At 54.9% G+C, this 11,851-nt stretch overlaps 1 protein-coding gene across 1 annotated transcript; it reads right to left on the minus strand.

Moving 5' to 3' along the window:
- Nucleotides 1-1,389: 1,389 nt before the first annotated feature.
- On the minus strand, nt 1,390-6,402 carry LOC115484492 (inhibin beta C chain-like). Its single transcript, XM_050983839.1, is given in 3 exon segments — nt 1,390-3,231; nt 4,655-4,808; nt 4,811-6,402. Coding segments are annotated over 3 exon segments (1,179 nt in total). The 5' UTR covers nt 5,093-6,402; the 3' UTR covers nt 1,390-2,488.
- Nucleotides 6,403-11,851: the final 5,449 nt, after the last annotated feature.

Here is an 11,851-nt window from a genome sequence, read left to right on the forward strand (position 1 = left end):
ATCTCCTCCCTCTGCTGACCCTCTCCCCACCTGGATCAGCCATCAGCGGTTGTCAGCACGTGCAGGGTGGACCCTAAAGCTGAAGTCACCCCTCGGGCAACACCCCAGCACTCCCTCCCTCCCAAATATCCCACCCCAGCACCTTCTCCCTGTTGGAATTCAGAACACCCCTCTGGCTGTCCTGGATTGCCCAAAGCCCTGCCAGGGGCTCAGAGATGCTGGCACAGAGCCCAAGACCCCTGTGCCTTTGGTTATGACCCATGGCAAAAGTTACCAACCTTGGATGAGGATCTGCAAGCCACCAAAGTCTGAGTAGAATAATAATTAGTTTGTCATGGGGTGAAAAAATTGATTTTTTGGGGTTTTTAAAACTGGGGTTTTTTTTGGGGTTTTTTTTAGGGGTTCAGAGGGCAAGATGGAGGAATCTGGGTGTGTCCAGCCTTTCTCCTTCTTCTTCTTGGCCTCCACCTTCTGGGTGATGTTGGCACTTTTGGATTGGTTTAGAGTGGAAGCTCACTGTCTAACAGAGGTGATGGGGATTGGGAATTAATTGTAAATAAAGCACAGGTAGTTTTTATATAAAAAGATAACACCGGCCCAAGGTGGGCAGAGTGCCTCTGTCTGTCCTGCTGAGCAGACCTCAGCTGGACAGGAGAAAGAATTTTAGAGATAAGAAACAATAAACATCCTTGAGAATGAGACCAGAGGAGCTCTGACTCCTTCTTTGGCTGCCAGGCTGGGAAAAGAGACTTTGTGACACGCCTGGGGTCACTCTGAGCAGCAGAAGCCCCGAGATCTCCCCTCTTTTCCAGTCCTGGCACACGGGGGACACGTGGGGAGGGGTGGAGAAACCCGGACCCGGTTACGTAACGGGGCAGAAGTGTCGGAGCCGCCCTTTGTCCCCTGCTCTCACGGCCCTGACATGTCCCACTTTGCTGTCACCATGCTGGCAAGGGGCACAGGGCCAGGGATGAGCCAGGGGATGCTCTGCACTGGGGGAACTGGGGGCTGGGGGGGGGTTCTGGGTGCTGAAGCTGCCCCTAAATCCATCCGCTTCAAAAGGAAAAGGAATTTCTCAGTTCTGTCCTGGGTTGGGACAGGGATGGCCAAATTCAGGGGGGGGGTTTGGTGGAATGGGGGATTTGGCTCAAGAAAATTCCTGGTGGGAATTACAGACCACTTGTGTCCAGGGGGGTCCCACGCTACGCCTTGGGTCTGGCTGGGATGAATTTGGGGTTCTGCAGCATGGGGGGCTTTGGGAGCAGTGGGGACAGGCCCAGCCCCACTGCCTGGGTATGCAGTGCCAGAGTGGGGCTGTCCTGTGCCACCCCAGGGCTGCCCCTGCCAGGAGCACTGGAAGGTGTGCCAGTGAGTGACAGGGCACAGACGTGCACACACCCCTGGCAGCCTTTATTGAACACCAGCAGCTGGGGTGCTCGGAGAGGGACACTGGGATGGATTTCCCTTTCCTCTCCCTGCTCAGCCTGGTGCCCACCTGGGTGGGGCCACGGGGGTGACCCCTGCCCTCTGTCCCTGCCAGCCCCAGCAGCCCAGGGTGGGCACTGGTGGGTCCTGGGCTGGTGTAGCAGCACCCAGGGCACACCAGGACCTTGGGCTGGGATGGCAGAGGGACCGTCCTGATGTGGGCTCTGCAGCAGGAGAAGCCCGTCAGTCTGTCAGTCTCTCAGTCCATCAGTCCGTCAGTCCGTCAGTCTGTCAGACCATCAGTCCGTCAGTCCGTCAGTCTGTCAGACCATCAGTCCGTCAGTCTCTCAGTCCACCAGTCCATCAGTCCGTCAGTCCACTAGTCCATCAGTCCGTCAGTCCGTCAGTTTTTCAGTCCGTCAGTCCATCAGTCCATCAATCCATCAGTCCGTCAGTTTTTCAGTCCGTCAGTCCACCAGTCCATCAGTCCGTCAGTCCATTAGTCTGTCAGTCCACCAGTCCATCAGTCCGTCAGACTGTCAGTCCACCAGTCTGTCAGTCCATCAGTCAGTCCGTCAGTCCATCAGTCTGTCAGTCCACCAGTCCATCAGTCTGTCAGACTGTCAGTCCGTCAGCCCATCAGTCAGTCAGTCCATCCGTCAGTCCGTCAGTCCATCAGTCCGTCAGTCTGTCATTCCGTCAGTCTGTCAGTCCACCAGTCTGTCAGTCCGTCAGTCCACCAGTCCATCAGTTTGTCAGTCCACCAGTCTGTCAGTCCATCAGTCCGTCAGTCCCTCAGTCCCTCAGTCAGTCCGTCAGTCCCTCAGTCCGTCAGTCAGTCCATCATTCCGTCAGGACTCCATCAGGAGCCGGTCTGAGGGGCTGTGAGAGGAGCCCACGGGCAGATCCGAGGGGGGAAAGGGCCGAGTGGGAAACGAGAGAGGAGGGGATCCGATCCGCACACTCGGCACCACCCGCGGGAGGAGAAACCCCCGGGCCGAGCTCCTCCCTCCCAGCCGGGGAGAGGCGGCCCCGTCCCGCCCTCCCACCCGCCCCGGCGCGCTCAGGTGCAGCCGCAGGAGTCCACGATCATGTCGGGGATGTCGGTCTTGACGATGTTGCTGTCGCGATCGTAGTAGAGCAGGGAGAGGGGCCGGCGCTGGGTGGGAACGCAGCAGGAATCCACGGCGGCCGCCGCGCTCGCCGCCTTGATGCGGTTGAGGACGGCGGTGTGGAAGGAGGCGGCGAGGCCGGGGATGCCGGCCATGTGCAGCGGGCACAGCCCCGAGCAGTAATTCATGTGGTACCCCTCGGGCTGGATGATCCAATCCTCCCAGCCGATCTCCTTGAAATCCACAAAGAATTCCTGGCGGCAGCACATCCGCGAGTCCGCGCCGCAATCGACGCCGCGCCGGCGGAGGCGGTGAGGGGTCCTGGCCCGGGCTCGGGCCACCACGAATGGCCAGTGGGAATGGCTGGGGTGGGGTGGCAGAGGGGACCCCCAGCCCTCCGGCACATCCAGCTGCACCGTGAGCCGGGGGGTGTCCTGCGTGAAGAGGCTCTGGACGGCTGCTCCGATGTCCAGCGCGGTCCAGCCGGGTCTCTGCACCTCCAGCCGCGTCTCGCCGGTCACCGTCAGGTTCGGTCCCGCTGGGTCTGCCCGCAGGAGCCTGACGGTGACAGGCTGTGACCCGCGGCCGGGGGATGCCCAGAACAGGTACAGGGTGGCCTGCTGGATGTCACTGCTCCTGGCCACCTCCTGGGAGAAGCGGAAATGCAGGAGGACGCTGTGGGAAGTGGAGGATCCTGCGCGGAAGCAAGAGGAGAGTCAGGAGTGAAGAGGGGACTGATCCTGTCCCACCCCTGTGGTGGTGGTGTGAGGGTCCCCAGGACCAGGTGAGAGATGAGAATTGACTCCAAGTTCTCAGAAGGCTGATTTATTATTTTATTTTATTTTATTTTATTTTATTTTATTTTATTTATTTTATTTTATTTCATTTTATTTCATTTTATTTCATTTTATTGTATTTTTATTTTTTATTTTATTTAGATGACAATGATAATATAATATAATATAAATATAAGATAATCATAGAATATAATATAATCTAGATATAATATAGATATATATAGTATAAAATTATATTATATTATATTATATATACTTATATTATAGCTATATTATATTATTATTATATTATATTATATTATATTATATTATATCATATTATATTATCATTACTATACCATATCATTTCATATCATGTTATATGAAAGTTATATACTAAAACTATACTAAGAAAGAGAAAGGAGACATCAGAAGTCTGTACAAGAATGACAATAAAATCCTGTGACAGACCAGAGAGTCCGACACAGCCGGACTGGAATTGGCCATTAATTAAAAACAATTCATATGCTGGGTGAGCAATTCTCCAACTCACATTTCCAGAGGAGCAGAGCATGGAGCAGCTGAGGCTTCTCATCCTGCCAGGAGAAGAAATCCTGGCGAGGGGATTTTTCATGAAACACCACAGTGACACACCCCTGCCATGGCACGGACACCTTTTACTACTCCAGGGACACCTTTTACTACTCCAGGTTGCTCCAAGCCTGGTCCAGCCTGGCCTTGGACACTTCCAAGGATGGGGCAATTCCTCTGGAGAACTCCCTTACAGGGAGGAGTTTTTTCCCCAAATCCCATCTAAATCTCCTCTTTTCCCAGGTGAAGCCATCCCCCCTTGTCCTGGCACTCCAGGCCCTTGTCCAGGATCCCTCTCCAGCTCTCCTGGAGCCCATGGAGGTACTGGAAAGGGCTCTGAGTGTGTTTTGGGGAGTTTTCTCCTCCCAGAAGCAGCAGATTCCAGAGTGAATGAGGCCCCCCGCTGCTCCGGGTGGGATGGGGAGGCACAGCGAGCCGTGCAGCTCCGTCCACACGCTGTGAGCTGACAGAAAATCCAGGCTAAAAATCCCAATTTCGGAAAACGTGGCCATGTGACCCCTTCACCTCCAGCACGAGGGGGAGGGTTCAGCCCAAGCGGGACACCGGTGACACATCTGCCACCCTGCCAGCCCTGCTGTCCCATCTGGGCAGCTTCGGGAGCTCTCACACTTCCCAGGAGCAGCGTTCCCGCATCCCGCTGCACGTCCCGGCTCTGCCCTGCACCTCCCGTCCCTCCCGTCCCTCCTTCCCCCGGTGCCCCCCACCCGCAGGACGCGGATCCGCACTCACCTGACTCAGCGAAACTCAGCAGCTCGTACTCCTGCAGCCCCGTCCCGCGGCCGTCACGGGGCATCCCGGCGGTGGCGGGGGCATCCCGGGGCATCCCGGCGGTGGCGGCGGCATCCCGGAGCATCCCGGGGGTGGCGGGGGCATCCCGGGCATCCCGGGGGTGGCGGTGCCGTCCCGGAGCATCCCGGGGGTGGCGGCCCCGTCCCGGAGCATGGTGCGGAGCGCGGTGAGCAGCGAGCCCCGGGACGGCGGCTGCGGCACGCTGGGCCTGCCCGGTAACCGGAGCTTGGCCAGGATGCTCCGCTTGGCCAGAGCCAGGAGCGCGTCCCGCTGAGCCCCGGGGGCCAGCGCGGCCACCCCGCAGGCCGGGCACCGCTCGCCCTTGGCAGCGGCCATCCGTGCGAGGCTCAGGAGAAGGAGAGCCACGGTGAGCGACATCGAGGTGACAGCGGGGGACTCCCGGCAGCGGAACGGGAGAGGCAGCGGCAGCGGCGGGAGCAGGGAGAGGAGCAGGGGGGTAGAACTGGACTGACGGGGCGAGGATGGGCTCGTTCTCCTGACGTGGCCACAAATATTGGCTGATCCCGGCAGAGATAAACGCCCCCGAGCTCCGCCGGAGCCGCCCGGGCAGAGCGGGCAGAGCGGAGCGGCCGCTCCCGTTAAGGTGGAGCCGGGCCGACGGTGCTGCTGCTGCCCGGGGGGGACATCGGTGCCACCCCGGTGTCACCTCGGTGTCACCTCAGTCCCATCCCAGCCCGGTGCACGGGCAGAGACCTGGTGGTCTCTGGTGGGGTTGCCCGGGAACCCCAGCGGGAACACCGGAGGGATCCTGGACGGGGGATCCCCCAGGGTTTGGGGGGATCTCTGGAGGTCGGGGATGCTCAGAGAAGGGGGATTTTGGGGGGGTCGAGGGGTCTTTGGAGATATCTGGAGATGGGAGATCCCGACCAGTGGGGGATACTCAGAGGAAGGGAATTCCAGGGGGGTGGGGGTTCCCTGGGGGATGAGGGACCCTTGGGGATAGGGGATCCATGGAGGGGATGAGGGATCCCTGGGAATGAGGGGTGTCCAGAGATGTGGGGTTCCCGGGGAGGGAGAATCCATGGGGAATTTGGGATCCCTGGGGAAATGTGGGATTCCTGGGGAATTTGGGATCGCTGGGGAGATGTGGGACCCTTGGGGAATTTGGGATCCCCGGGGACAGAGGATCCTGGGGGATGTGGGATCCCCGGGGAAATGGGAGCCACTGGGGACATGTGGGACCTCTGGGGAATTTGGGATCCCGGGGAGCTGTGAGGTCCCTGTGAATTTGGGATCCCTGGGGATTTGTGGGACCCCCCGGGACATGTGTGACCCCTGGTGAATTCGGGACCCCCGGAGGATCCCGGGCCACGCGGGACCCCGGAGGGGGCGGAGCCGAACTCCCGCACGTGAGGAGGGCGGAGCCACACATTATGGGCGGGGCCTGGCCATAACCCCGCCCTATTCCCCGCCCTTCTCCAGCAAAGGCGCCCCCGCCTCTCCCTCCGGGCCGCCAGGGGGCGCCCCACCCCCTTCCCGCCATCCCCGGCGCGTAGCGTCTCTCCGGTTGCCACAGCAACGCGGGCGCGCGGGCGCAGGATGATGACGCAGCGCGCACGGCGCGTTGACGCAGCGCGCACGCTGCGGGGGAGGGGCCGCCTCCTCTTTCCCTTTTTTTTTTTTCCCGTTTCTTTCCCGTTTTTCCCCGTTCCGGTCACCCTCCCCTCCCCCCCCCTCCCCATCCTCATCCTGCCCACCCCGCAGGGCTGGCCCAGGCCCGGCCCGGCCCGGGGTGGCGGCGGCGGCCCCGCGGCGCAGGGCCCGGCCCGGCGCGGCCCGGTCCCGGTAAGTGCGGCGGGGGCCGCGGGGGGAGCGGGGCTGGGGGTAACGGGGCGATCGCGGGGCACCGGGCACGGCGGGGACCCTCCCGCGGGGTGCCCGCTCCTTCCGCCGCGGGGGTGGTTCCCGGCCCGGGGCTGCTCCCGGCGATGGTTCCCGGCCCGGGGATGGTTCCCGGGGCTGCTCCCGGCGATGGTTCCCGGCCTGGGGATGGTTCCCGGCCCGGGGATGGTTCCCGGGGCTGCTCCCGGGATGGTTCCTGGCCCGGGGATGGTTCCCGGCCCGGGGCTGCCCCTCTCGGTCGCTCGGTGCGGGATCCGGTTCCTGCCGCTTTCGGGATCCGGTTCTTGCTCTCCCCTCTCGGGATCCGGTTCCTTCCGTGCCGCTCTCGGGGTCCGGTTCCCGTCCGGCCCCGGTTCCTGGTCTCCCTTCTCGAGGTCCGGTTCTTGCCCTGTTCCTCTCCGGTTCTTGCCCTGCCCCTCTCCGGTCCCGGTTCCCGCCGTGCCCCTCTCGGTGCCCGCTCTCCGCCGCTCCCGGCGGTGCCCGCAGCGCTCTCACGGTACCGCTCTCCCGGGCCCGTTAGCGCAGCACGTGGAGCCGGAGCCGCGGGCACCGGGGGCGATGCCCGGGGAGCCGCAGGTGGGAGCTGCCCCCCGGTACCGGGGGCACGGGTGACGCTCCGGTGTCCTCACGCACAGCGTGTTTGCTCTGAAATTCTCCTGGGGGTGATTCCGCTTTTCCCGGGAATCGTTCCCAGCCTGGGATCTCCCGGCAGGAGGGAGGGTCCAGGTTTGGAGGGGTCTGTGCTGATGGGATGGATCCATCAGAAAGCGATTTTGGGGGTTTTGGGTTTAAATCCTTTAAATCTTCTCAGGGATTCTGCTTTTGGCACCTGCGGGAGTTTGGGCTGAGGGTCAGAGTTGTCCCCTGGTAATTAAAGTGTTAATTAAAGTGTTAACTAAAGCATCCTCGGGTCTGTTTGAAATGTGCTGGTGGAAGTTTGTGCAAATTTTTTGGGTTTTTTTTGTTTAAATCCTTTAAATCCTCCCAGGGATTCTGGTTTTGGCACCTCCAGGAGTTTGGGCTGAGGGTCAGAGCTGTCCCCTGGTAATTAAAGTGTTAATTAAAGCATCCTCGGCTCTGTTTGAAATGTGCTGGTGGAAGTTTGTGGGGGTTTTTGGTTTTTTTTTTTGGTTTAAATCCTTTAAATCTTCTCAGGGATTCTGCTTTTGATACCTGCAGGAGTTTGGGCTGAGGGTCAGAGCTGTTTTTGTCCCCTGGCAGGAGTTGATGGTAATTAAAGTGTTAATTAAAGTATTAATTGAAGCATCTTTGGATCTGTTTGAAATGTGCTAGTGGAAGTTTGTGGGTTTTTTTGGTTTTTTATTTTTTTTTTTTATTTTTTTGTTTAAATCCTTTAAATCCTCCCAGGGATTCTGGTTTTGGCACCTGCAGGAGTTTGGGCTGAGGGTCAGAGTTGTCCCCTGGTAATTAAAGTGTTAATTAAAGCATCCTCGGGTCTGTTTGAAATGTGCTGGTGGAAGTTTGTGGGGGTTTTTGGTTTTTTTTTTTGGTTTAAATCCTTTAAATCTTCTCAGAGATTCTGGCTTTGGTATCTGCAGGAAGCTGGGCTGAGGGTCAGAGTTGGTTCTGTCCCCTGGCAGGAGTTGATGACAATTAAAGTGTTAATTAAAGTGTCAATTAAAGCATCACTGGGTCTGTTAGAAATGTGCTGGTGGAAGTTTTTGCTTCTGAGCTTTTGCTGGGGCTGGTGGGCCCTGAGAAGAAACATCCCCAGAATCCTGGGTGCTCCTTCCTGAACGATTTAATTTCAATTAATTAAAAATTTCGGGTTCCTGGCTCCAACCCGGGCTCCACCTCCCTCCCCTCATCCAGGATCTCCCTGAGGTGGTTCCTAATCCTGAGATTTTCCCTCAGCCTGATCCCACTGCCCTGGTGCTGCAGGATCCTCTGAACTCCAGCCTGGATCAGCTCAGGAGCTTTTCCAGCAGCTCTGTGCTCCTGGAATGGTTTTGTTCTTCTGCACTGTTGGGAAAAACAAGGGGGATTTGGGACAAAAAGAAAAGGTCCAGAGAGGGAATTCCACACTGCTGTAATCCCTGGGAAGCTGTGGAGGGAGGGTTTGGGATTGCTGGGGTGGGGAGTGCTGAGGCTCACAGGAATTATTTATTCCTGGGGTCACTGGAAGGAATTGCAGATCCCTGGAGGTGTCCAGGGCCAGGCTGGAGCTGGGCTGGTGGAACTGGATGAGCTTTAAACCCAAATCATTGCAGGATCCCTGATCAGAGGGACTGACCTGCATGGGGAGGGAGCTGCTGTTTGCTTTTTTTGGGTGAATTTCTGAGTGTGAGAAATGAATTTATAGAGGATTCTCCAATTCTCCAAACCTGTACACAAACTTTGAGATAAAAAATGGTGACTTAGAAATGCCCTAGAATTAAATATTGTTGAAAGTGGAATAAGAAGAGGGGCTGGAAGGAATTGCAGCTGCCTGGAAGTGTCCAAGGCTGAACAAACCTTGGAGCAGGGCTGATGCAACTTTAAGCTTTAAAGCTTTAAAGTTTTGAGCTTTAAAGTTTTGAGCTTTAAAGTTTTGAGCTTTGAAATCCCTTCCAACCCAACCCATTGCAGGATTCCTGGTTGGAGGGACTGACCTGGATGGGGAAGAAGCTCCTGTTCTCTTTTTTTGTTTTTTTGATGAATTCCCGAGGGAGGAGCAGCCCCTGGGGCTCAGGAGCAGGGAGAGCAGCCAGGGCCAGCCCCTCCTTGCAGCTGTGACACCGGATCCCCCCTTGGCAGCGAGTTCCCCTTTTAGCCCTGCTGCCATTTGTGTTGCTAAATTTAATTTGGTGGCAGTGCTGCTATTCCAGACCCCTGGGCTTGGGGGGGAAGGTTCCTAAACCACTGCTCCCAGCCCCAACCTCGTTGTCTCATTTAACAAATTAAAAACCAGATCAATTGGGATAAATTGATTGGGTTTTAATTGTTTGCAAGGAGGAGGTGGCTGCCCCAGGGGCACCACAGAGGGATCAGTGTCCAAACCTCCAGAGCAGCTTCGGGAGCTCTTCTCCCCCCTCAGTCACTCAGTGAGTTATTCCCAAGGGATTTTGGAGCAGGGAACACAGCTTGGCACCTAAAAGACTTTTCAAAAGTCTTTAATTTTTTTTTTTGGCTGAAGAGAAACTGAATAAACTGAAATTACCAATATTCAGGGCTGCTGGTACTTCCCCTGCATTCCTGTGCCAAGGTGCTTTTCTTGCCTTAAATTCTTCCCAAAGAATTCATTTGTGCTTGGATCCAGCAGAGCTTGAAACCCAGATTAAAATGTTTTATACCTGTTGGGATGATCCTGAGCCTCTCACCATGGCTGCAGGGGCAGAGCTCACGGTGGGTTTGTTTCCCAAGGGAATAAAGAGTGGGAAATGTTGGTGAGTTTGTGTTTGTGGCAGAAACAAAAGTGTGGGACAGCTGGATTCAGCTCCTACACGGTCTGAATATTTTTATTTTTGTTTTAAGGATGGATTTTGGGTTTTTTGTCTGTGTTTGGTCAAGACTTGGAGAGGTCAGAGAGCTGCAGGTGCCTTGGAGTGGATCTGGAGGAGCCCAGGGGAGCCTGGGAAGGGCTGGAGAGATCTGAGGGAGCTGTGGGGGCTCAGCCTGGGGAAAAGGAGGGGCAGGCAGGGGAAAAAGGGGCAGGGGAGGAAAGAGGGGAAGGGGAACAGGAAGAAAAATGGGGAAGAGGAGGGGAAGGAGAAAGGATTTAGTTTTGTGGTTTATATTTCTATTTTATATATTTATATCTATTTCTATTTATATATTTGTCATATAGATCTTAGGTCTATATTTTAATTTTATTTTTTAAATTTTTATTTTTGCATTTTGTATATATTTATATATTTAAAAATATTTAAATTTATACTATTTCTATCTTTAAATATTTTTTATTTTATATCTTTCTATATTTCTATTTATATATATTTATATTGATATTATTTTTATATTTTAATTTAAAATTTCTATGTATATTATATATGTATATTATATATTATATTATATAGTTCCTTAATTTAATACTTTTATATACATTTATATTATTTTTATACTTTTATATATATTTTTATTTTACATTTTATATATTATATATAGATATTATTGCTATATTTTAATTTTAATTATATATATTTACATATTTATAAAAATATATATTTATAATTATGTTATTTTTAAAGTTTATTTTCATTTTTATATTTATATTTTATATGATTTTATGTTTATATTTTGTATTGATTTTATACTTATATATACTTATAAACACATGTAATATTTCTCTATATTTAGCCAGAATTTAGGGTAGAACTTTGTGACTCCTGAGCTGTTGTGGGTGCAGGGTGGAGCTGCCTGGGGCTGCTTTGGGCTCTCGCCAACCTCCCATCCCTCCTGCTGGGGCTCCCCAGGGCAGGAACCCCAGATCAGGGGGGCTGTGAGTTCTGGGTTCAGTGCAGGGAACCCCAGATCAGGGGGGCTGTGAGTTCTGGGTTCAGTGCAGGGAACCCCAGATCAGGGGGGCTGTGAGTTCTGGGTTCATTCCAGGGACCCCAGATCAGGGGGGCTGTGAGTTCTGGGTTCATGCAGGGAACCCAGATCAGGGGCTGTGAGTTCTGGGTTCATCCAGGGAACCCCAGATCAGGGGGCTGTGAGTTCTGGGTTCAGTGCAGGGAACCCCAGATCAGGGGGGCTGTGAGTTCTGGTTCAGTGCAGGGAACCCCAGATCAGGGGCTGTGAGTTCTGGGTTCAATCAGGGAACCCCAGATCAGGGGGGCTGTGAGTTCTGGGTTCAATCCAGGGAACCCCAGATCAGGGGCTGTGAGTTCTGGGTTCAGTGCAGGGAACCCCAGATCAGGGGGCTGTGAGTTCTGGGTTCAGTGCAGGGAACCCCAGATCAGGGGGGCTGTGAGTTCTGGGTTCAGTCCAGGGAACCCCAGATCAGGGGGGCTGTGAGTTCTGGGTTCAGTTCAGGGAACCCCAGATCAGGGGGGCTGTGAGTTCTGGGTTCAGTTCAGGGAACCCCAGATCAGGGGGGCTGTGAGTTCTGGGTTCAATCCAGGGAACCCCAGATCAGGGGGGCTGTGAGTTCTGGGTTCATCCAGAGAACCCCAGATCAGGGGCTGTGAGTTCTGGTTCATCCAGGGAACCCAGATCAGGGGCTGTGGTTCTGGGTTCAATCCAGGGAACCCAGATCAGGGGGCTGTGAGTTCTGGGTTCAGTCCAGGGAACCCCAGATCAGGGGGGCTGTGAGTTCTGGGTTCAGTGGCAGGG

This window comes from Serinus canaria, chromosome 25 (genome assembly GCF_022539315.1).
Source record: "Serinus canaria isolate serCan28SL12 chromosome 25, serCan2020, whole genome shotgun sequence".
NCBI classification, from domain to species: domain Eukaryota; kingdom Metazoa; phylum Chordata; class Aves; order Passeriformes; family Fringillidae; genus Serinus; species Serinus canaria.